At 45.1% G+C, this 26,949-nt stretch overlaps 1 protein-coding gene across 1 annotated transcript in view; it reads left to right on the top strand.

Moving 5' to 3' along the window:
• The window catches only part of LOC144791946 (poly(ADP-ribose) glycohydrolase-like), a 478,778-nt gene extending 456,444 nt beyond the window's left edge, over positions 1-22,334 (top strand). The window contains exons 16-18 of the mRNA XM_078666771.1: positions 11,749-13,461; positions 19,772-21,334; positions 21,397-22,334. Of these exons, the coding sequence (XP_078522897.1) occupies positions 11,749-11,855 (107 nt within the window). The 3' untranslated portion in view covers positions 11,856-13,461; positions 19,772-21,334; positions 21,397-22,334. The remainder of the gene's footprint in view (positions 1-11,748; positions 13,462-19,771; positions 21,335-21,396) is intronic.
• Positions 22,335-26,949: the final 4,615 nt, after the last annotated feature.

Genomic DNA, 26,949 nt, shown 5'->3' with positions numbered 1-26,949 from the left:
ATAGCTCTCAGACTGCCGAGACCTGGGCTGCGAGGACAACCATCTGCCATTGTCCTCTCAAATCTTTGCTCGCTTTAAAAAAAATATATGAAAAACCCGATTTAAGGCTTCTAGCAACCTCATAACTTGTATTGACTACATAAACAGAATTTGTTTCACAGCCCCCTTAACCTGAAACTCTTGAAGGGTGTTTCAGCGCCGTTGCTGGCTGAAGTTTATTTGTGCGTTACTTTTGTGCCTGCAGTCGGAGGCCGGGCCTCTCGCTGTTCGGGTGTCGAACCGAGCCTGGACCTCGTCGCTTGCCGCCTTCCCCTCTCCGCCTCCGGGTGAAAGCACAGGAGCTGGTCTTCTCTGTTTGCCCGATCAATGCTGTTTATGAAGATGGACCTGTGGAACTACCAGTACCTGGCCAAGATGAACTACAACATCGGCATTCTGTGATACGATGGTGAGTCCGGCCGGGCGTTTAAAAATGGCAGGGACTGTCGGTTTATGTTTTTTCCCCTCAGTTGTAGATGATCTGTCCGAGCAACATTATTCCTGGTGAATTATTTATAATTGTAAATCAACTGAACGGGCTGATGTTAATTGTAGTGAGCAGATTGTTTCATGTCTCAAACTGCCTTTTTGGAAAGCAAAGCTATGCTTAGTTAGAAGTAACTGCGGGGCACGGAGATCGCCTCTAAATACTTCTGCATTCAGTGTAAGTGTCTGAACACTGGGCATAAAAGTGTTGGTTACGTGTAAAGTGTTTCTCCTTCATTTGCAATATATTTATCTTATGATACGTGCATGAAAATCGAGGTAACGTGTTATCATATATTTGTAAAGGTTGTCAAAGTAGTATCTGTTGATGGATTTCAAAACAAGCATTAGCATAACCAATAGGTCTTGCCTGTGGGACCTTATAATTATTTAGTTATGCAGCACAATATCCATGGTGCAACCACGTCAAATGTTGCATGGCTAAACACTTATAAGGCCCCAAAGGCGAGACCTATGCTAATGCTCGTTTCTGATGGATACTTCTACCTGCAAATTCCTCACGTCTTGAATTTGGCCAAACCCTATACTGGATCTGCAAACTCTCAGCTCTTCTGTGCTACCAAGTGGTGCCACAGCTCTGCATCGGCTGTGAGCTGTATCCTGGTTATGTATCATGGAACTGCATCATAAAGTATTCAAAAAGGTGATGGATGGAGTACTTGAATTAATCTCAGCCACTGGTAATTACTCGGGCTGCATCCCAATCCATTGTTATTTTGCACACCCTGCCATCTTAATTTGGACCCAGTCATATGCAAATCAGTCTTGGACCTGCTTTAATGGGAACAGTCCAGCCTGAACTACCAGGGCAGATCATACCTGAACTGGAGCATTAGCAACCCAGGACCGGTTTTGCCCTAGTTAAGGCTCATCAGCCAGGTGTAGCTTGGTTTCAGTGATACAGAGTGCCCCGGACCTACATGTGGGCATACCCATCCCACTTAGTGCAACACACTAAACTGTACAAAAAAGTGATGGACGGAATGCCTGAATTAATCTCAGCCACTGGTAATTACTCAGGCCACATCCCAATACATTGTTGTTTGGCACACTGTGCCACCTCAGTTTGGACCAATCCATTTGCAATTAAGTCTTGACCCTGCTCCAATGGAAATAATCCAGTCTGAACTGCCAGGCCAAGTCCTTCCTAAACTGGAGACCAAGCAACCAAGGACCGGTTTCGCCCTTGTTAGTGTTCATTAGCTGGGTATAGCTTGGTTCCAGTGCTCACTGTACCACTGGAACCAAGCTATACCTGGCTGATGAGCCCTTATCAGGGCAAAAATGATCCTAGGTTGCTTGTGTTCCAGTTTGGTGAGGACCTGGCCTGGCAGTTTGGGCTGGATTGTTCACATGAGGAGAAGGATCAAAGCTGATTTGCATATTGCTAGGTCCAAACTGAGGTGGCATGGTAAGCAAAAGAACAATGGGTTGGGAAGCTACGACGAATAGTTGCCAGTGGCTAGACAAATTGTAAACATTGCTCCAATCACCTTTTGTGTGTTTGATGTACCACCTTAAGTGCCAAGAGAATGCACAGATGTGGGTCCTGTGCTCATTTTGCCACTGGAACCCAGCTATTCCTGGCTGATGAGCCTTTATCAGGGTGAAACCGATCCTTGGTTGCCTGTGTTCTGGTTTGGTGAGGACCTGGCCTGGATGTTTGGGCTGGACTGTTCCCACTGGAGCAGGGTCAAGGCTGATTTGCATATTGCTGGGTCCAAACTGAGGTGGCATAGTGGGATAAAAAACCGTTGGTATGCTACCCGGAGCAATTGCCAGTGCTTGGACAAATTGTAAGCATCCCTCCCATCACCTTTTGTGTGTTTGAAGGAACTGCACAAGGCACCACCTCAACACACCAATCTCAGTTCCTTTTTTTTCTGCGCTCATGTGTCTTTTCATTTCAAGTGCTTTGAGAAGTGAGGGTTTATGCATGCCAATGACTTTTATGGGAAAGGGATGCTAAACTCTTTATGGCCAGGACTGACATTTGGGAAGCCATACCACTCTGTCTCCTGGTACCGTAGCATGTCCCACTCCTATTTGCTTTCAGCTGGGAGCTCGTAAATTCTCCAAAAGGGCTTACTTTAAGGACACCAAGTAGACTGAGCCAGAGAGATTGCTCAGTCTCTCTACATCATTATAAGTCCAAGGGTAGGTCATCCTGCTGATAGTTCTGCTCCCTGGCTTCAGCTTCAGTTTCTACTTTGGAGCTGGAATTAGTAGGTATTATACCTGCTCTGAATCCACAGCTGGAGCCAGATGGGCTTCTGGCCTTTCTGGCCTCTGGTATGAACCCTGGGCATATTGTGGCCTTCACCCAGGCAATGCGGGTGTTCTTAGGCAAATATTCTCCCCAGCTCCCTCTGGTGCATCTTTGGGCTGTTGGTGCTGTTCCAGCCCCGTTAAACTCTGCTTCAGTGCTATTCATTCTTTAATGGGGCCTTATTGGCTTTTTCCGCCTTCAGTGCTTTCATTGGCCCCCATCTTTGAAATCACCGTCACTGGTTTTGTATCCATCTCATGATTTAACAGACTTTCTGAACACTAAGCCTGTCTTTATCTGATCGAGATGAAGAGCACAATTGTTGGAAGCAGCATACAGGCCCCATCCTCCTGACAAATTCTATAATAGATTAGGAAAGCATTTCTGATCAGACTCTGATCCAACCCAGATGCCTTCTATGATTTAGCATGATGATGTTATTGATGACCGTAGCAAAGCTGGTCGTCGTCTTCTCTATTTCAGCACTAAATCAGAGACTACCTAGCCCTTCAAAATTCTTGCGGTTTGGACATACTAACTGATATTGATATAGGCTGTGTAAGAAACTGACTCTGTATATACTGCACCAAAGTGAGGTACAGTGTGTGTGTGTATAGAGTCCAGGGATCTCCAGAGGTTTGGCAGAGGCTAAAATTAGATAAAACTTTACTCTCTAAAGTGGTAGCTTGGTCGAGCAGTAAGGCAGTATCAGAGGACAGTGCAAAGCATTTGATGTACACACTCAGTCAACAAATGGTACCTGGGTACTGTAGGGGTACAGGGCTCATGCACCTGCCCTCACCACTGGCATAGGGCACCCAGCTAGAGGGGTGACTGATGTATGCCAGGACAGTGTTTTGTGTGCATGGCACACAGGGATCTGTGCCACGTCGACTCTTCTCTTTGTTTTGCACCAAGACACGCAGCTTGCCAAAGCAGTGTGTGAGTGTCAGGGTAGAGGGCCTTTAAGGGTGGCACAATAAATGCTGCAGCCCTTAGAGGGGTCCCTGGTCACAGTGCCCTGGGTACCTGTGGTACCATTTACCAGCGGCTGACTTGTATCCTCGTGCTCCATGCTGCGCTCGCCACATCGCAAGCTCTGGAATGTGGAATCCTATGCCTAGGTATTCCGGTGATTCCAGTGCAGCGGTTGGCGTGGGCTCCTGTTATCTCGATCTCGCATTATCAATAAACCATAACTTTCCACAATAACCAGAGCTGATTACTTCAATCCTTCACGGATACATCACTGGCGACTTGGTGTGAACGAACCTACGCGATTTCGGAGCCTGCAGCCCCGGTTTTCCCGGACCAAGATTACCGTTGCTGACTTGAAGTACTGGACTTCCTCTTCTATGTTTTCGGAGCCTTTCTGATCGATCTGATGTCGTTATGCTGAAAATCCCGTTTTTCCCCCGTTAAGCGGTGAGAATATCTTCATTTATTTCCGCTTTTGCCTTTTCAACGTATTAGTTTATATGCGCGAGTTAATGCGTGCGCACTGTCACGCGTCCAGAAATCTCAGCGCGAGCAAACGCATGCGCTCATCATTCTCTGCATTCTATTCTGGCAGCGTCAGCACATGCAAACAACATCTACACTCTAACGTATGATCGTTCTCTTGGCAATTGTGACGTCACAACCCTCTTCTTCAAGGAAGTCCTTCCATTGTTGTTCAAGGCATAATTTCTTTCAAGAACTTTTGACCACTGTTATTTATGACATCACAATACTTCTCTAAGACATTTACTACACATTGTTAAAGTCACATTTTTCTTCATTTTTTCATCTATTTTACTACATCATAATGGAAAGCTTCAATGCCCCTCCGCCATTTTTAGCGAGTCCTGGTGAACCACCATTGGAATGGAAACAATGGCGTGAAGGATTTGAAGCCTATCTTGAAGCCATTGGTGGTGAGAATTACACGGACAAACGCAAACTCGCCATACTCAAGCATTCTCTTGGCGCAGAAGGAAGACAAATACTTTCTCATCTGCCTCCAATGACTTTAGACAATTCATCCGAAGAAGAAGTTGATGTCTACGAAAATGCAATTATGCAGCTCGACAAATAGTTCATAAAAAAAGTTAATGAAGTCGTGGCACGTCACAAGTTTCTTAGCAGAAAACAACTTCCCGTGGAACCAATTGATTCCTTTATCAAAGATTTAAGAATCCTTGCTGCCAAATGCAACTATCAACAGTTCCAAGATCAAATGCTAAGAGACCAACTTGTGCACAACGTCTCTGATGTGAAACTTCAAGAAAAATTACTTGATGCAAAAGACTTATCTCTTTCAAAAGCACTTGACATCGCTCACCGATTTGAAGATATGAAGCTTGGCATAAAAGAACTATCTGATAAAAAACCTAAAGAATCTTCTTCCGAAAATCCCAGTATATCAGTAGTCCAGAATGTCAAGAAGAATCCATCTACTTTTACTTCCAACAAACCTATGTTGACCTCTACTTCACGTCAAAATTTCAGAAAGGATGTCATTTGTTTCAAATGTGGTTTTCCTGGCCATGTAGCAACGGATAAGAGATGTCCCGCTATAGGACAATTTTGCAACTATTGTAAGTCTAGGGGTCATTTCTCCAGGATGTGTAAGAGTCGCAACAGATCGAAGTATTCTAATTCTGACCCTAGATGCCCCAGATTCTCTGAAGTTCAACCTGTGGACATCGATGACGATGAGTACGACGACATCTGCACCGTCTACGAAGTCGGAGAGGAAAAAAGAGACTCACCCTTCTGTATGCTTCAAATTGGGTCCAAATCTATAAAGGTCATGGCAGACTCTGGTGCAAAGTACACTTTAATAGGTGATGATGTATTGTTAAAAGAATTTCCAGATGTCATATCATTATTTCCCTCTGACATAAAATTAAGGGGGTATGGGAAAAAACCCATTGATGTATTTGGATACTTTCCCTCCACTTTATCGTTTAAGGGCAAATCAATACATGCTAAGGTTTATGTTGCTAAGGATGGATCATGCTTACTGGGTTGGCCACAACAGAGAGAATTGATGATGAAACTTGATCCCAATCACCCCGATCAGGTTTTAGGTTATTCTGACTTCATCAATTCTGTTGATGTGTCCCCCGACAACAAATGGGAAACTGTTTTTCCACAAGTTTTCTCCCCTACTTTGGGTTTACTCAAAAATTTTAAACACAAAATTATTCTCAAACATAATGCTGTTCCCAAAGTACATAAGGTACGCAACATACCCTTAGCCTTACGTGAATCTGTAAAAAAAGAACTTCAGAGGTTATGCGACCTAGACGTAATCGAGGAAATTGAATCCTCCGAGTGGCTTTCGCCAGTAGTCGTAGCCCACAAACCTAATGGGAAAATTCGTTTGTGTGTGGATCTGCGCGATTTAAATTCAAATGTGTGGGTGGATAGACATCCTTTACCCAATATTGGAGAAATGTTTGCTAAGCTCAAGGATGCATCTATCTTCACCACATTGGATTTATCTAACGCATATCATCAGATAGCACTTCATGATGATAGTAAGCATCTGACTTCGTTTATAACCACTGAGGGTGCGTACAGATATAAAAGAATGCCTTTTGGGTTAGTGTCCGCATCCTCAGTGTTTCAGCGTGTAATGCACAACATGTTTAAGAATGTATCTAATGTGTTATACTTTCAGGACGACATTTTAGTTTTCGGTAAGGACGAATGTGAACATTCTGAAGTCTTGTTTAAAGTCCTTTCCATCCTACAAGACAACGGTCTCACCCTCACCAAAGAAAAGTGCAAATTTGGAAAAAAATTCAGTGGACTATTTGGGTCATTCCATTAGTAAACAAGGCATTTCTCCCAAATTAAGTTTAGTTAAGGCAATCGAAAATGCACCTGAACCTGTCAACAAAGATCAACTTAGATCCTTTCTCGGTTTAGCCGAGTATTATGCCAAATTCATTCCATCTTTCTCTGATAAAACTTCTCACTTACGCAATTTAATGAAGAACCATCAAGAATTTACTTGGGATGATAACTGCAAATGTCAATTTAATTTTATCAAAAAATGTATTATTTCTGCTCCTGCTTTGTCACCATTTGACACCAATTGTAAATCCTTTATTGTCACAGATGCTAGCAACGTTGGCATTGGTGCAGTTCTGATGCAAAAGCAACACAACGGTTTTGTCACCATTGCTTTTGCATCAAGGCCTTTACGGGGTGCTGAAACAAAATATTCCACTCTTGAAAATGAAACATTAGCTTGCTGGTGGGGTATAGAATACTTTCGTAGGTATGTATATGGCACAGACTTTATTGTACGCTCGGACCATCGCCCCCTAGTAGATCTTTTCACGACCAAAGGTTGTGGAAAAGCCACTTCTAGAATTGCAAGGTGGCAGTATAAACTACAAGATTTTCATTTTTCTGTTGAGTACATTCCCGGTGCAAAGAATGTCCTTGCTGACTTTCTTTCCAGACTTCCCATCGAAGACGACAATCATGTTGCACCTGACGATGACCCTGACAAAGTAGTGTCAATTTGTGAAGTGTCCAATGGATGCATTCGTGAAGATGATTGGAATTTGGCTTGTAATAGTGATCGTGATTACTTGGATGTCGTATCCTATGTCAAAAATGGTTGGCCTCCCAAAAATAATCTTTCCCCTAATGTTTTGCCTTATTTTCAAGTGGCTCGAGAACTTTCCGTTCAGGGAGAAACTCTCTTGAGAGGTTTACTGTTAGTGGTTCCGGATAACTTAAGAAACACCGTTTTGGACATGGCTCATGAGGGTCACCCAGGCATGTCCAGTATGAAAAAAAAAGAATAAGGAGTGAGTTTTGGTGGCCTAGTGTCGACAAATTAATCGAGAGAAAAGTAAGGTTATGTGTCGAATGTTGTGTGAGCGACAAATCACAAAAGCCCGTTAAATATCACCACGATTCTATCTCAAGACCGTCAAAACCATGGGAATGCATTTCTGTAGACATAGCCGGTCCAATGTCCTTTGGTCAGAGTCCAGTGTACGCCATTGTCCTGATAGACCAGTTCTCTAGTTGGCCAGAAGTGAAATTTGTTCCCCATGTATCTTCTAGGGTGGTTATCGATTTCCTCAATTCAATTTTTGAAAAGGAAGGTTTTCCTTCTTCTATTCTTTCCGATAATGGCACACAGTTCACCTCTGCTGAGATGAAATCCTTTTGTCACAATCATGGCATCTCACACAAGCGCTCTTCTGTTTACTATCCTCAAGGCAACGGCATGGTTGAAAGGTGGATTAGGGTACTCAAGGAAGGTCTGCAACTTGCTGTGTGCAACGGTGAGAATTGTTACGAGGCTGTTAGAAAACTCTTATGGAGTTATCGAAATACCCCTAAGGGTAATAGTGATCTGTCTCCTTTTGAAATGATGCGAGGGAGGAAGGGTGTATGTAATTTAAGCCAACCTTGGATGCGAGACCTTGTGGATGGTAAACGTGCTAGTTGTCGTGCTCCTGTGGTGTCTTCCAATTCCAGCAATCCCTGCAAAGTTGGTGATTGGGTGCGTGTGAGAAAGTCTGGTTTTATGAGATCTGGTGTATCACATTTTTCTGACCCGTTATTAGTTGTTAGAGTAGGTAGGCAAGTTGTAGAGTTATCAGACGGGAATGTGTGGAGCCTCTCTAAAGTAGTCAAAGTTCCATCTCTCCTTAACAGATCCAGTTCTTCCAGCCATTCATGGACCACTCCTTCTTGTTCCAATTCTCATCAACCTCCTGTTTTATCACGTTCTCTTCAGCCCTTTCCCATGCACATTCCTCATTCAAGTTTTTCCCGTCAGAGGAAAACTCCTATATGGCATAAAGATTACGTAGTTGATGTATAACCCTCATCTTTTAAAATGTTCTCAATGTTATGAATTCTGCACTCATTAAGTTGTTTATATATATTATATGTCCAAGTTAATTCTTTTATTTTCTAGTAAGGAGGATGTGTTGTATCCTCGTGCTCCATGCTGCGCTCGCCACATCGCAAGCTCTGGAATGTGGAATTCTATGCCTAGGTATTCCGGTGATTCCAGTGCAGCGGTTGGCGTGGGCTCCTGTTATCTCGATCTCGCATTATCAATAAACCATAACTTTCCACGATAACCAGAGCTGATTACTTCAATCCTTCACGGATACATCACTGACCTGTGGCCAGAGATGCCAATTGGGTTCGTTTTTGGGGGAGAAGACAGGCCCTGGGAACCTGATTGGCAGGGACCCAGGGCACACCAAGTAAAAGTACATCAGTAGTCTGGCAAAAAGTGGGGGGGTTACTGCAACAGAAACCCACTTTACTACACAGCCTAAATCCAGAAGGTATCTCCAACCGCGACCAGGAGCTGGTAAGAAAATCAGACCCCAAAAGGCACCATGCACCCGACGCCCCACGGCCTTGTGTGCCCAAACCGATGGTGCCTAACCAACCCCTAACTTCCCAACTTACCCCTCGAAGTGGTGGTCACACCCAGAAGACCTTCGTCCACAAGCCTGCAGTGCCTTTCCAAACCGGAGGTTCCCCATTGAAAACAACAGGGCGCCCAACGTCGAAACAGCACCCTGCACCTGGCCGCCCTAGTGCCGCTAAGGGTGCACCTTTGGTGCTACTTTGTTTCCCCATTTGCCCAGAGTTAAAGTCCAGGAGCTTTGCTCCCACAACCAAGTGGCCTGCTAGTCAGCAGCCACCAACCGGATGCCCCCTATCTCCCATTGAATAACATTGGGCCTCAGCACCCGGCCGCCATAGTGCAGCTGAGGGTGTAACAAGAGTGCATCCTTAAGTGTGGAGTTTGAAAACCTAAAGAAATTCTTTAAAATTGCACTAACTAACAAAAACGATTTTACTTACCTGTTTGCAGGAAATTTCCAAGAGTAGTATCCAGGTATACTACTCTGAGTAAGAATAGTAATGTCAAAAGTAACTTACCTGTAATTTTACTGAAAAGCCTATTCAAGTCGATGTACTGTATTTACAAAGTATTGCATTTCTTTGAAACCATACTGTAAGTCAAAACAAAGTGCATATACTATTACGAAGCTAAACTGTATTACAACTGTATATTTACTGTAAAGTACTTATCACTTACCTGTGCCAGGCTTGCTTGGATCTAGAAAATAAAATAACTAAGAATAGTTTTATACAAAAACAATTGGTCTGAAGTTCAGTCTTTGAGTGTGTGAATTCATTTGCTGACTGTGTACAATAAATGCTTAACATCGTCCTCTGATAGTGCTTTACTGCTCAACCACACTATCACAAATAGAGAGTGAGGTACTATCTAACTTTACCTCTACCTACCTTTGGGGTTCCACTGGACTCTGTGCACACTATACCTCACTTTGGTATAGTATATACAGAGCCAACTTTCTACATACCCTTCAGGGCACACTTCACACATAAGAAAGGGGCAACCATGCTTTCTTAGGGAATATCCTGATAGCTGCCATCTGCAAAGCGGCCACCTGGTGAACACCAAGCCATACTGTGTGGACATCTTAGCCTGACAGCAGGCCAGTTTAAAGAACTTTATTGCAGACATTTGCATCATCTATTCTCTAGACACCGGTTATGGAGGGCACTGCTTTACAGCCAGTGCACGTCAATCGGCAGCCACACTAAAACTGAAAATTATACTTAGCCTGTACCATCTGTTTGTACCATGTAGTGCTGTAGATTCACTTCCGCCCACCCTCCTCCTCAAAAGTTTTCAATGAAAGCAGATCTTTTATTTCTCAATTGACATTGCACAACTCACTCACTCCACACTCATTTTGAACTGCTGTGCTTAAAACCAAGATGAAGTTGGTGCTCATTGTCAACCAGAGGAGGAGGCAGCACATACTGTAACTTTACAGACATTTTCAAAGAAAAACAACTTGTAAACTTCCGAGCTCAAACACTGGATGGCAGCAGTAGGCAGCGCATGTTAATCTACAGTACTAAACGTTATGAACAGTTGCTTACAGTGTGAGTAATATTTTCCTTCTATTTTGTTTGGGATGTAATTTTCAGTTCACATAAATCGACAAACATCAAATTTGCAATCAGTGTTTTCCTTGGAACCACTACAATGACTATACATTGATGCACCCATCAAGCTGTAATAAATATAACCTGCCTAGCTAACTAGATTGTTCTTGTTTCTTTCATCCCAGAGGGTTTTGGTTGCTTTTCTTGTTGCTTTAGACTGTGTTTCGATAATTACTCTTCATTTTTATATCAATACAAATACACTTCTTTTTTTCTTAGTTTAGCATGAAATATGTTTTTGTATTTCCAGGGTTCAAGTGAATCTGAAACACTCTAAAAAGTGGGCAGCAGAATAGTGTTTTCATTTTCTTGATGTATTTTAATGTTCAGCTGTCCTCTGGTGGATCTTACCTCTGGTGGAAGTCTTAGCACTATCAAGGGGAGATAGGGTGTGGCGATACTGCCAAACCTGCTGACTTTGGAACTGGGGAACCAAATTTGAGTCTCAGCCACGATCAACATCCAGTGATTCTGGACAAATGACCAGCACCTAAACAAAATATATGCGACCATGTGTAATGTAACTGGTGCTAATGTAAAGCACTCCAATACCTTATGGTCGACTTTGCACTTTATAACACTGTGCAAATAAAAAAAGCTTTACCAACCTTGTAATTGTTCTAAGTCAGCAAAGAACGAATTAGGAGTTTACATTTCATGCCCAAACATGGAGCAAGATCAGAGAGTGGGTTGGCTAAAGTCACCACAATAAGCAAATTACAGTACACAAACTCACTACCCGGAAAGTGTCTACCTTTGTCTTGGTTTTGAACTTCACTTTTCTTACTGCTCAAGCTGTCTTTCGTACAGTGTTAAACTGTTTTTCGCTCGGAGGAGAGAGAGAGAAGTCCTAATGCAGAACCATGATTTAACAGATGTCTTTTTATACCCTGCAGGGCAGCTGTATACCTGTTTGAAGAAATGCTGCAAGTCAAAGGAGTGGAAAATGATGTCCTCGTTTTACGATGAGTTGAAGTCCAAGTTAGAGATATCGAAAATGTAGAACATCCAGTAACTGGGCTTTAACTCTTCGAGAACAGCCAAGCCGCTGGGGAGGAAATCCATTGCCAGTCCAAAAACCAATTGCAACGGTTTTTGCAGAAGCTTGGTGACATTCATTGAAGGCAAAAGGTGTAACAACAATGAAGAACTGTGAATTACTCCATTGATTGGTCTAAAGCCTTGAAGTCAAGGGTATTACCCTGACGTTTGTCGGAGCAAAGAGAGATCGAAGGTGCTTGTAGAATCGAAATGTAATTAACAAAAAGTAATGCTGTTCACAAAAGCACCTGATTATTTTTAAGCAGTGTCCTGATGAGATACATGCACAAAACATACCACCCCTGCTCATTTTGTATTTTACCACCTTGAAATATTTACATTTTGTAGTACTTTGCACACATTCAGCTACTAAAAAGGATATATCAACTGAAGATTAATTTCTGCCTCCATGACTAGATATTCGACAGAGTTACGCAGACAGAATTCTGTCTGCGGTCAGCAGGAAAATCTCAGAAAAACAGTTATTTGGTTTAGATTGTTCATATAAAACAAATTCACAAAAGAAACCCTACAACACCCCTTTCCTTGCAGCCCTATTTTAGTTCTTATTGTAGCATGAATTTGATCACCACGGATTTGTATCGGATGAGGTTGCGCTTTACTATACAAGTTTGGATCTTACCCTATTTTTACCCTTGCGAAGTTACCCATAATGTTGAATTTTCTTTCATTCAACAATAATTACTCCGTTGGCCATTTTACAATTTTTTTAAATGTATTTGTGTGCGGAAAACATACAATTTGTAAAATGCAGTCTTGGTGGTCAACATATTGACTTTTACAGAACTTTCCTATACCAATTTTGTAGGTTGTGAAAAATAACATAGTGCAAGACTGAAAGAGTGCAACGACCCGTTCCTACAGCGAGCAGTTCTAGCAGTCCTGAAGCACAAATGGTAAATGGATATTGGGAGTGCTGCCTCTTGGCTAAGAGATGTTCCTGCTTCCTAATGCTTATAGTTAGAATGTTATAGTTAGAATGTGGCTGTTTCATCAGGGTTTCTAAATAGCGATGCCTAACCCCCTCCTTCCAGCACTAAAACCTGTGCTTTGCCAAAAAGACAAGCCATCCAGTGTTGTGGCTGCATGACATAGTCAGGCAGTAAATATAGTTGTTATGGGCAATTTTGCTTCTGAGGCTTTTTCACACTGTTAGTCCAAATAATGACTTTCAAAAGCCAGATTCCCTAATGCCCAGCTCCTCTTCCAACACTTGATCCTGGCAGAGAACAAGGTACTTTTCGAGCTCTAAATTGATCACAGGATGACTGAATAACTTACCCACAGGAGAGTTCCCTTCTACAAACCTGAACTCCTCAGAGATAATGTCCTCCCTCATAGACTTCTCAGGTTGAAGGGAAAGAATTCCTAGAAGGTATAAGTTGCCTTATAAAATACATAATCATGGGAATAAAGCCCTAATTCCTCTCTCCTTCATCGACTTATTGCTGTAGTACTGTTGGAACCACCTGAAAGGCATGTTTGAAACTTTTCACCTGATTTTGAAATGGTGGCAAATAGCTTTCTTTGCTTCACGAAAATCACGTGTTCGAGGCATGTGGGCTGCTAAATTCATATCTTAGCATTAGATCGCCGCCTAGTGTTGGGCTCGGATGATTGCACATTGTTGTCCTGGAAGAGTCTTCGAAGTATCCTGAGATAGGTGGCTCCTCCCCTGGACTACAGTGCGCATGGGCATCGGCTCCATCCCCAGATTGTTTTTTTCCGCCATTGGGTTCGGATGTGGTCTCGACGTCTTACTGTCGGAACCAAGTAAAACTACCTTTTAGCGGCCAAAAGGCCTCGATTTTCTTGCGTCGGTATTGTCTGCGCACGGTCTCGAGTCTTCCGTCTCTTGGAGCCGGAAAAAGCGGAGTTTTCTTCGCTCTCTGAACTTTGAGGCCTTCTCATCGCGACACGACTGCAAGCCTTTACGGACATGGAGCGGAGCCCGTTTAAGTACTGCCCGCTCTGTGGGTCCAAGTACCCACACATCGATCTACACCCCGTGTGTAACAAGTGCCTTTCGCCGGACCACGACGACGGCAAGTGCAAGGCCTGTGCACAGTTCCGCTCCAAGAAAACTCTCAAGCTTCGGCGCGCGGTGCGCTTGGAAGCTAGGCAAGCGGCCCCGGATCCGGAGAACATCTTCGGCGACCAGGAAGAAGAGGTCCAGGGTCACCATCTACAAATCTCCCCATCACAGACGGAGGTCGAGGCGGATCCGGGAGACGACGACGGAGTCGCGGGTCAAGTCCTCGAATTCGTCGAAGAGGTAGGAGACGACGATGAGATTTATGGGGCCGCGGCAGACAGCTCGGGGGACGAGCTCTGCCCTGAAGGTTACGAAGATACCGACCGGGACACGGGATCGCCTGTCGGCCTTACCCAGGACCCGTTGCCGCAAGCCACAGCCCCGCCTTCAGGCCCGGCTACGGACTCACTTGCTGGGCACGCTGTTTCGAAACCGAAACTGAAACCATCGGGGTCGTCGACACCTAAAATGGCCGACCCGAAATCGAAACTGAAACCTAAGGACTCGAGTGTCCCTAAGATGGCTGCCGTGCCGGTGAAGAAATCGGTGCCCGTCGCCCCATCGGCTCCGTCGACCTCCGGTCCGCAGAAGCCGAGGAAGTCTGTCGATTCCGATGCTCCAAAATCGAAACCGACGCCCGAGGAAGGGGCCTCCAAGAAAGACGGTCGGCACGGATCAGCGGCTACGGCGCCGTCCAAGCCCGCCAAGGTCGGCTCCAAAGAGGCTACGCACAAGAAGTCTGCGCCCCGGCCTCAAGTATCGGAGGTGCCGAAGACGGTTTCCGCGCCCAAACCGCACAAGGCCCACGAAGAAGTCGGATCCGAGGGACCGCTCCATGCATCCTTGTCGGCGTCGAAACCTACTGACAGTGTACCGTCCCCCATTGCGGAGTCACTGCAGTGGATCAGGGAGAAAGCCTTTGCTCCTTCGGCTCCAAAACCTTCACCGCAGCCGCAAAAGGACACTCCGGCAAAGCCTTCTGGAAAACTCCTCTTTCTCTTGCCACCTAAGGAGGCGCCGAGAGCGTTTTCGACGAAATCGGCTCCGAAACAGGGTTCCTCGCTGGCTGACCCTCTTCCACGTCGTGTACTCGATTCGGAAGACGATTCAGAGCGTGTCATCGATGCTGCCACCGGCAAGCTGACACTCTATAAAAGAAAGATCACTTCTGAGCCGGTGGACTCCTACATCATCCCACTGAAGAAAAAAAGGGTGCCCCTTGACGCCTCAGGCCTCACGGAACCGATCCAGCCTCCTCCAAGACGGAGCCCCACTCCCTCCCCAGAACACTCTGTGGGTGAGGGGTATGATGAGGATGAGCAGTACAATTTCCCTATCGATGAACCTGATGTACAACCGGATTCATACGATGACACTGGTGACCAGAACACCCAAGGTGTGGGCCAAGACCCGCAGACCTTTAATGCACGTGCATCCCCGACTGAGGACTCAGCAGGCTTTCATGCACTAATTGAAAGGGCGGCGGCCAATCATGATGTGGACATGCATGCCGACCCGGTTGAGGAAGACTTCCTTTTCGACACCTTTGCAATATCTGAAAGGACAGTAAAAACACTTCCTATGCTGAAAGGTGTCCTCAAACATGCTGGGGACATTTTTAAGGAGCCTACGAGGGCGAGAGTGGTCAACCCTCGCATTGAAAAGAAGTACAGGCCTGCTCCTGCGGACCCCGCCTACATCCGGGGACAACTGCCACTGGACTCTCTTGTGGTTGCCAATGCCAGGAAACGTGCCAACTCACAGACGACGGGTGAAGCTCCTCCCCCGGATAAGGAGTCCAAAGTGCTAGAGGCAGGGGGCAAAAGAGTGGCTGCGCAGGCAGCAAACTTTTGGCGCATCGCCAATACACAGGCGCTCCTGGCGCGTTACGATAGGGCGCACTACGACACCCTAGAACAGGTTATACAACATCTGCCCCCACAGTTCCAAGAAGGCACAAAAATGCTTATTGAGGAAGGAAAGCTAATATCAAACGCAGCCATCAAGTGTGCACTTGACGCTGCGGACACAGCTGCTAGGGCTATCAACACTAGCGTTATGCTGAGAAGACAAGCGTGGCTCCGCATCTCAGGGTTTAAGCAGGATATTCAGACTACAATTCTTAATCAGCCAGTCAATCCTGATAGTCTGTTTGGTCCGGATGTTGACACCACCCTAGAGAAAATAAAGAAAGACACGGAAACTGCTAAGTCTATGGGGGCCCTACAGTCCCAACAGTTTCGTGGCAGCAATTTTCGTCGCTCAGGTGCACGTGGCGTCACCAGAGGACAGATGGGCCAACAATCCCAGTTCTCCAAAAGTGCACAATCCTCGTTCACTAAACAGAACAAGGGAGGTTACAGGAATAACAGCAACAGAGGTCGCGGCAGAGGAAACAACAGCTCCCGCACCTCTACTCCAAGCAAACAGTGACTCTCTGTCACTGCCCCCCGACCACCTGACACCTGTCGGGGGGAGACTGCAGCAGTTCCTGCCCGTCTGGAGAAACATCACCACAGACAGGTGGGTGCGACAACTAGTTCAGTATGGTTATTGCCTAGAGTTGAAATCCACTCCACCCAACATCCCACCAAGGCAAAGGCCTATGTCCGCAGAGCACTTGCACTTATTGCAGCAGGAAGTAGTGGCGATGCTGCAAAAAGGCGCAATCGAGCTCGTGCCGGTGGGGGAGGAAGGCACAGGGGTATATTCCCTGTACTTCCTTATTCCAAAGAAGGACGGTTCTCTCAGGCCCATTCTCGATCTACGTCCCCTCAACCTGTACATACTATCGGAACATTTCCACATGCTTACACTGCAGCAGATTCTTCCCTTGCTAAACCAGGGAGACTTCTTAGCAACCTTAGATCTCAAGGATGCTTATTTCCATATTCCACTACACCCGTCACACAGGAAATACCTCAGGTTCACTATTCAAGGCAGGCACTACCAGTTCAAAGTCCTACCCTTCGGAGTCACAACAGCCCCGAGGGTGTTCACCAAGTGTCTAGCGACAGTGGCGGCGCACCTCAGGAGGCAGAATATCCATGTCTACCCCTACCTAGACGACTGGCTCGTACAAGCCAAGTCGGAGCAACAGTGCGCCGCAGACATGTCGACTATAATTCGCCAGCTTCACGATCTGGGTTTCTCCCTGAACTACCCAAAATCGCATCTTCAGCCGGCACGTGTCCGGCAGTTCCTGGGTGCTACGATCAACACCCTGACAGCCATGGCTCAGCCAAACCAAGTCAGAATCGACAGCATTCAGTCGCTGATCCAACGATTCAGACCACGACACTCCCTGCCAGCGAGAGTGTTCATGCAGTTGATAGGCATGATGGCCTCCTGCATCTTCATAGTCCCTCACGCACGGTTGCATATGCGCCCGCTCCAGGAGTGCTTAGCGAATCAGTGGACACAGGCTCGTGGCCAATTGACAGACCTAGTGTTGGTTACCAGTCGGGCATACGACTCTCTGCATTGGTGGACTCCACACAACCTTTGCAAGGGCCGACTGTTCCAAGAGCCTGTGCCGCAGATTATCCTGACAACGGACGCGTCTCTCCAGGGATGGGGAGCTCATGTGCTCACTTACACAGTGCAGGGACTATGGACGATGCAGCAACAAAAGATGCACATCAACTATCTGGAACTGATGGCAATCTTCATGGCGCTCAAGTCCTTCATTGTACATCTGAGCAACAAGGTCGTGCTAGTCCGGACGGACAACATGACCGCGATGTACTACATTCAAAAGCAGGGAGGCACCCACTCGCCACAGCTGTCTCATCTGGCTCAGAGCATGTGGAAGTGGGCCATTCAGAGGAACATTTTCCTCATGGCAGAACACCTCCCAGGAAAGGACAATCAGATGGCGGATCTGCTCAGCAGATACAGCCATCAAATGCACGAGTGGGAGATACACCCTTCTGTTCTCCACCCGTACTTCCAGCAGTGGGGTCATCCGGAGATAGACCTGTTTGCCACAAAGGAGAACGCAAAATGCCGACTCTTTGCCGCCAGGTTCCCTCACCCACAGTCGCAGGGGAATGCGATATGGATGAACTGGTCAGGCAAATTTGCGTACGCTTTTCCGCCAGCCCCTCTAATACCGCTGGTCGCAAGAAAGCTAAGGCAGCACTCCATGACTCTCATCCTGGTTGCTCCAACGTGGGCGCGCCAGGCTTGGTACACCACGTTCCTCGAACTCTCAGTGGTGCCGCATCAAAGACTGCGCCTCACGCCCAGTCTTTTGACGCAGAACCATGGAGACATTCAGCATCCAGATCCACGACAGCTCAACCTGGCGATCTGGCTCCTGAAGTCCTAGAGTTTGGATACCTTAACCTGCCTCCGGAATGCATGAGTATCATCAAGGAGGCGAGGAAACCAACTACTAGAGCATGCTATGCTGCTAAATGGAAGCGTTTTGTCATCTACTGTACGTCCAATGACATCAATCCACTAGATGCATCTATCCCCAACATCATCTGCTATCTGCTACATCTCTACAAGTGCAATCTGGCGTACACTTCCATTAGGATACATCTATCAGCCATAGCGGCTTATCTTCAAAACAGGCAGCACCTCTCTGTCTTCAGAGTGCCCGCCATTAAAGCCTTCCTTGAAGGTCTGAAGAGAGTCATTCCCCCAAGGACGCCACCAGCTCCGGTGTGGAACCTCAACGTCGTTCTCACCAGACTGATGGGACCAACATTTGAGCCACTACACTCGTGTGAGCTCCAATTCCTTACGTGGAAGGTGGCTTTTCTTATAGCTATTACGTCTCTGAGGCGTGTCAGTGAGCTGCAAGCGCTCACAATACAAGAGCCATTCATTCAAATTCACCCGAATAGGGTAGTGCTACGCACTAACCCTAAATTCCTTCCTAAGGTGGTGTCACAGTTTCATCTAAATCAGACCATTGACTTACCAGCATTCTTTCAAAACCCGCAAACGGTGGCGGAAAGGATGCTCCATACCTTAGATGTACGAAGGGCGTTGATGTACTACATAGACAGGACACAACACTTTCGAAAGACAAAGCAACTCTTTGTTGCCTTCGCACCACAACACAAAGGCAACCCAATCTCCAAGGCAGGGATAGCCAGGTGGATTGTTAAGTGCATCCAGATATGTTATCAGAAAGCGAAGCGCACGTTAACAATACCCCCCAGGGCGCACTCCACGCGCAAACTGGGGGCATCCATGGCTTTCCTGGGAAACATTCCTTTGGAGGACATTTGCAGAGCAGCCACGTGGGTCACACCACACACCTTCACAAAACACTACTGTGTTGATGTGCATTCCAAACAGCAAGCTGCTGTAGGACAGGCTGTTCTCAAAACACTTTTTCAGGTTTCTGCAGCTGGCACGGGCAACCGCCGCTGATGGAGGGACTGCTATGTATTCTATGCTAAGATATGAATTTAGCAGCCCACATGCCTCGAACTGAATATGCTACTTACCAGTATGCATCTGTTCTTGGCATGTAGGGCTGCTAACATTCATATCGCCCGCCCTCCTCCCCGGTGCCTGTCGCAGCTGCAGATATACTATTGTATTTATTCATTAGCATGGACATCCTTTACACTTTCACTCCATCTTCTGCCACAATGGCGAAAAACAATCTGGGGATGGAGCCGATGCCCATGCGCACTGTAGTCCAGGGGAGGAGCCACCTATCTCAGGATACTTCGAAGACTCTTCCAGGACAACAATGTGCAATCATCCGAGCCCAACACTAGGCGGCGATCTAATGCTAAGATATGAATGTTAGCAGCCCTACATGCCAAGAACAGATGCATACTGGTAAGTAGCATATTCATTCGCTTATCATTGACTACAGAAAAAAATAAAATCCATGTTTCAGATGTACACCTTCGGGTGCTATAATATCTGCCCCTAGCTGAAAACTAATAATAAAAGTTGTTAGCTTAAAAAGTCGTTTCAGTTCGGAAGTTAAAAAACAGTCCTCTGCCTAACAAATTTGATTGAGAAAAAACTGATCAAGCTCCCTTTTAAGGAAACAAGCAATTTACGTGTTTGCTGGGATTCTCAAATAATAAGATATTTCCACAGATGTTTCCTTTGAAAGAAACGTAAAGCACAACCCTCTCCTACCTGACCCTCTGCCCTGCTATCAGTCATTATAGCAATGGCTGCCCAAACATTAGAGACATCCCAAGGCAGATCCTGGCTTTTCTTGACTATAGCCCCCCCAATGACTGTGTTGTTGTGGCCAGAGCACGTCATAAGTAAGGCCATTCTTAAATTGACTCTGTTGATCATACAGAAAGGTGCCTTGTCAATTGAAAGGCCTGCTGCATCATCAACTGGGAAAAGAGGAACTCTAGTAGCAAGAGGGTAATTAAAAACCAAAGTAATTTCAGCAACAGTCAGTACTTAATGGGACCATAGGCGATACTGTGAACACTAGTGCATCCTTAGAGGTTGAAGAACAGCAGGAGGAAGCTGCTTTACAACATAGCTGCGTGCAAGAGACGTTTAATGGTGGAGTCCTAGCATGGAAAAAAAATGTCTGCTAAGTAACATCTACACTGGCTTCCCAGAATCTTTGAGGAATAGCAAGTGGACATCTTCAAGAAAGGATTATGTGAGCTGTGTGCAATTCCAAGGGCTAAGTCTTTTCGAGACAATAGTATGCATACTAATGTTATTTAAAAAGCTACAAGGATTGCTAGAAGATAACAAAAAACATACCTGTCCTTGAACGACACTTCAGACTATTGATCAGGTTTACATTTTACAGAGCCTAGTACAAGACCCTTGCACCATGGAAAGGAGTTTTTTTGGTATTTCTCCACTTCTCCTGTTCTTTCAGCCCCATCAGCAGGGCAAGATTTTAGGAAAAGTTAACGAAGACAAGCGTGAACACCCAGCCAGGTCACTATTATAATGAAAAGTGTGTGCCACATCCATGGCTCAAGTCTGCTTTAGCTCGAGTGACCAGTTCACAAATGTTTTCAACAAACTCTAGAGTGGCTCAATACCGCCTGTTAGCTTCCATGCTCCCTACCCATCCGCAAAGACATCCCAAAGCTGGGAAAGACTGACTTAGCGCTCCTAATGTATACAGACAACTCCAATTCTGTCCAGGAAAGTGAGTGTATTCCAATATTTTGTGTATAGGAGAGAAATTAAGGTTATCAGTAAAGAACAACCAAATGTGCCAGAAACATGCTTAAAAAAAAATATTTTTACCTTGAATTGATATCTCTGTAATAAAAAAAAACTCAGGCTTTATACTATATAGGTATTATTGTATCATAACTGTAATTGAAATCCAAGTTAATTCACAAAATTGATGATGGCCCAGCTATAATCGAGGTCATTTGCTGCAGGTTTTCACTTGCACGTCTGTCGCTGCTGTAAAAGTAAGTAAACTTCTACTCCTGTGTCAGTGTTAACAGCAAGTCAACAGCAAACCAGCAGAACACGAGGCAACTTGTGCAGAGTTCCGGTGGAGAACATTGAAGGCTTGAGCCCAAAACACTGTGAAAAAATGACCCCGTTTTTTTTATGTGGCAAATTTCCCACAATGATAAATGCTTGTACAGGCTCCTTTCTTAAACAATTGCTCAAGACACAAAAATTCCACCAAAATATTTTGCGCTGGGAAAAAAGATACAGAGAGAACAGGATGGTTTGTGACAAACACATGATCTTGGGGAATGGAGTGATACACGTAACTACAACTAAATTGAAAAATGCCTTGATGTATTCAGAAACCAATGTGTCCCTTTTCCCACCCATTTTATTTTTAATTTACTCCTGCTCCCCTCCTTATTCCTGCTTGCTTTTTGTCCTTCTGTAATGATGAAATCCGTATGCTAAGGAAAAGGCTTGCACTGGTTAAAATGTAAATGCCCCGTATCCTGTATATTTTGTGCACAAAAGGGTACATTCCTTTTACATGTAAGAATGCTTTCCCATGGTCTGTGCCTTAAAGCATAATGCCTATCTTGCACAACTGCATTGGCTTCTTGTGATGTTTTGATCCGAAATGGAGTTGGCCAGGATCGCCCTCTAAGCTTTGCAAGATTTTGAGTTTTGGGTTCAGTGTATGTTGGTGTGGCTGAGACTTGGTACTCAGAGCCTTATATTCTCAGAGGCTGAACATCTGACCAGACTGATAGACTCCAGTGCTAAAACTGAAGATGCACCTTTCATGGGTGTAACATTTGCTCTCCGTTACCTCATGTGCTGATTTGTTCTAAACTAACTGTATTTCTTGTATTTTGCTGTTCCTTCATGATTGTTTTTTAATCATTATGTTTTTTAACCATTATTGTATAAATTCTTCTCATGCCCGCATGAGTACGCTTTTCTACCTTAAAAATATAGAGTGATGAAAAACAATGAAGCTCAAGTCCTTGACGAGAAAAGAAAGCTTGCATTTAACTGATTTTCTACATCAACCAGGGGCAAATGTACAACGTTTTTTTACAGCCATAAAATCGGCCAGTTTTCGACTGCAGGAAAGCAATTTATAATGTACATATACCAAATTGCGATTTGGTAACTTGTTACCAAATCGCAGTTTGGCTTAGCGAGTCATTATTTGGAAGGTGTATGTTTGGGGCATCCCTTCCAAATACAGAATTGCAATGGTAAATGTTTTGCGACCGATTTATGGTCGCAAGCATATTTGGTAACCATTTGCAAATGGTAAGGGGTCCCCTTTGTGAATGTTGAAACAAATATTTGTTAACAGCAGGGAGTGATCCCACGGACCACCGTCTACTCATATAAAATGAAAATGATACATTTCATTTTATTTTTTAAAACGCCTCCCGTTTTCCATTTCAAGGAAGAAAGGCAGCATTTAAAAAAGACATGTTAAAAAATTGCTTTTTTTTAAAAAAAAACCAATCACAGTCATGGTGGTCTACTGGCCTCAGAAGGCTACCATCCCTTTGATGGCTGCAATTCCTAATGGATCACAAGCTGTGACCTATCTCATTAATATTCATGAGGTAGGTTGATTTATAATTGTTATTTATGAGGTACACATTTTTGTGCATTAGGAATTGCGATTTCATGCAATTGCAAATAGGTAAGAATCGCAATTAGGAAACTGCAATCTCTACATTTTGTACATATGGCTCCTAGACCAGTTAACTTCTAAATGCTCCTAAAGCTTTCATCTTCTTCAAACTAACACTAAAACTAGCAAAGTCATACTGTGGTTAAATGTTACTTTACCTAGCGCTGCCAGATCTATTGAACAGCTGCCAGCTAGTTCCTAAGCATTCCTAAAATTAGCAGAAGATGGAGTGAAGCATAGGTTTAGCAGATGAGCAGAGTAAAGAGCAGTAAAAAAAAAAAAAGTGTCCAGCACTAAACAGTTTGACGAACTGGGGAAACAAGAACAGAACTAGATTTAATGCGGAGGTGTCCCAGCTTCTCAGCCAACAACGTTGCTAGTATACCATGTCTCTTTCCTACACACTAACTTTTAAAAAGTGTCCCTTTCAGCCCAGGCCCAAGCAAGAGTTAATGTACATGGGTCTCTAAATCTGGCTTCACCTGCTTCAGGCCGAATGGGACTGGGACAGTATTCCCCCACCCTCCTCCACCCCTGTTGAGAGCTGGAAAGAACTGGAATGGGACAGTTCAGAAGGCAGAGCCCTCCTGGCTCTGTACTATTGCCAGGTGCCATCTAAAAGATTTGTTAAAGATATAAAATAGGTGGGTTTCTATCATGTCTAAATGCTGCAGGGGAGATATATGGCTGCAACAGAAAGCTATCCGTGACACTTAGCACAGGGTTACACAAATTGTGCTCAAAGCATTGCTTAAAAGTGCCAACTTTTGTACATTATCAAGCCAATGCGTGTTGCCTTAACATCTTGTCACTCTCACTTAAAAGAAACTAATATTCACCTTAGGTAAACTTACTTTTAAATGTTTGTACAGATTTCAATGTGTGATAATGTCTGGTTTATTTGTTGGTTTGCTTTAGCACTTCATGAATAAAGCAATCAATTTGGAGCACTAAAATGCAGACCATGATCCCAAACTTCTCAGAACTCTGTGTGGAAAACTCCCCTCTTGCCACTTGGTACGCTTCCTTTAGTGTATCACAAATACATGCATTTAACAAGACACATCATCACTGATGTCAAATTGATGAGTTCCAAATCTAACTAATCAACTATTTTTTAGGGCTTTTTCCTTGCTTTCAGGGTTTGAGGGAGCCCAATTTGGGTTTTTGGTGTGGGTTGGTCAGTGTGATACAGAATATGTAAATGAGTGGCTTATGCGTAGTTCAGTGGTCTGTTGAAGGGGCTCATAGCCCAGTGGGGCACCCACCCTCAACAGAGCTGCTCTGATGACCAGGCATGGGTTCCACTAATAATTTAGTGAACCTTTGTCCCATACTTGCATAAAGTGACAATCTCTCAATTGTTTCAGAAAAAATTTGTAGAGATATATTTTTGCAGTATATCTCTTATTCTAATGCTGCACTCAACCAATCTCTTTGGAGCAGTTGGGAAATGCTTGTTATTGCTTCTAAAGTCAAATGTTTGATATCAGCCCTGTGTGCGTTTCATACTATACCCCTCACCACAAGCATACACAACTCCTATTGTTGCGCCTGCCTTTCGATGAATTCTGTTTTTTCCATCTGAGAGCAGTCACTGACTTCTGGGTTGCTCTTTTATTTTATTTAGATTTTTTAAATAAAGTATCGTAAAGAAGAAATCTTACAAATATCAGTGTTATTCTTGCTAAGTCTTTCTGATCACTAGCATATTTGGGATCCATGAATCTTTTGAAGGAGAGGACCCCCAGTGTATCAGAAAATATTATAGACTTAGGTGGCATTTCACTGTTATTTGGTTTAAATACCATCACCAAGATTGTTCGGTTGTTTCCCATATACCCAGTGTTGGTGACCTTTGTCCTTAACCTTTTCATAGCAATCTTGGGAAAATCACTTTGTGGCAGGATATTGGGAGAGTTTACATGTATATTCTGCTGGCAACAAATGGGTTGCTAATCAAAGCATGGATGGTGTTTTGTCTTCATAGGGGATATTGATTGACGCATTGTTGTGAGACCGAAGGGGACCTGTGAGAGTCTTCTGTGGAGTCCGAGGCATAAGAAACTGTATTGAGGCTGATGAATGTCTGCCACTCTATGTTCCTGATTCAAGGGGAGTGCGCTTGATATTGATGAGGATATAAATAAAATGTTGGACCTAGTGCCCAGCCTTCTTTCATGCTGCATTGAGAGCAACTTTGTGCAGCTTGTACCTCAGAGGCAGAACTGTGTGCCACTACTGCGGTCACATTTTGTGCTTCAAGATTAGTGTTCGCTGGGGAGATCTTGGACAATTAAACATGGTTTTGGCTGCTGGGGATAAAGCCAGGTCTGTACTATCACGCATTTCAGACAATATAGTTGTGGAACTCTCTCTGGTAAAATATTTCCGTTTGGCATCGCCTAGACCCAGTCAGTAGCAGATGCCTTAACATGACACTGCCTGGCCAATGTCATTTCTGCCTGGTTCCTGCTGGTGGCAGAATCGCTCGTGTCATTGTGTGGCTCCGACCAGTGGTAAATGACCTCTTACGGCACTGCTTTGCCCCTATCATTGGTAGAACACGTCCTTTGGAAATTCCTCAACTCCTGACCAACATTTTGGAAAAAGACAAGCTTTTTGTTTTGTGGGAAGGCGGTTTAGTTTGCTTTCTAAAAATAAAACTGGTGGACAGGGGCAGAAAGTCAGAATTCTTTTCAGAGTAGGGTTTACAGAAAATATCGTCTGATATGAGGACTTAGTGATTGTTGGGATAGAAAAGTCCTCTGCTTGGTAAAGATGTTCACCCGTAGCCTGAGGGGCCAACTGTACTGTTGTCTGGATCCCTAATTTTGAACGCAGATCATGCATGTGCGCCATGACAAAAGCCTCGGTCATGGATTAAGGTCTTGTTGGACCGGGAGGGGTGCCCAAAGCGCTATCCTCATAATCGTGGAAGGATATCACCTTAACAGGAGTAAAGCAGCACAAGAGCTGTGGTGGCAGCAGACAGTGTAGTGGATCAGTAGCAGTGAACAGGATCTTTTTACCCTGTGTCACTGGAGTGAGAGGCCTACAGGCTCACTCATCTTTTCAAAAGGTTCAGCTGCTTTGTGCTTAACTCAACCTTGGCCTATAGAGGTATAAGTGCTGGACAGAAAGTGCTATGAATGTATACAGAGTAAGTGCCGGCGAGGTCCACATCCCTGAACCTTAGGAGGTATTTTCGAGTGGCGGCGGAGGCGGCAATGGCGTGGCCTAGAGCAGGGTGCCTGATACTAGACCTAGAAAGAGCCTTCGAAAGCCTCGAGTGGGGATATCTCCAGGCAGTGTTGGAGGCGTATGAGCTGGACAGGGAATTCCTGGAGATGGTGGGGCTTCTGTATAGGAACCCCGTGGTCCGCGTTCGACTGGGGCCCTACGTCTCGGAGGAGGTGGCGGTCGGCAGAGGCACCCGAGAGGGATGCCCTCTGTCGCCGCTGCTCTTTGCGCTAGCAATTGAGCCTCTAGCGGCAGCCATGAGGCAACTGCTGGCTGATGGGATTCCACTGGGCGATGGTTTGCATCAGGTGTCCCTGTATGCGGACGACCTATTGGTCTTTGTCAGGGACGTGAATAATATGCCGGACCAGCTTACCACACTGCTAAGCCAATTTGCCGACCTCTCGGGGCTCCGAGTTAACGCGGGTGAGTCCTGCCTCTACACCTTCAACAGTGAGGCGCAAGATCCGGAGTACAGCCTGCAAGGCACGAGAGTGCAGTGGCGCGCGGATACGTTCAAATACCTGGGGATCCAGATATACCGGCGGCCAGCGGACCTGATGGACGGGAACATAGGCAGAGCAGTTACAGCGCTCAGGGCACAGATAGGGTTCTGGTCCACGCTTCCCCTGACAACCACGGGCAGGATCGCTTTGACCAAGATGGTGATGCTTCCTCGCCTTC

This window comes from Lissotriton helveticus, chromosome 11 (genome assembly GCF_964261635.1).
Source record: "Lissotriton helveticus chromosome 11, aLisHel1.1, whole genome shotgun sequence".
Taxonomy (NCBI): domain Eukaryota; kingdom Metazoa; phylum Chordata; class Amphibia; order Caudata; family Salamandridae; genus Lissotriton; species Lissotriton helveticus.
This window is presented reverse-complemented; position numbering and strand designations above follow the sequence as displayed.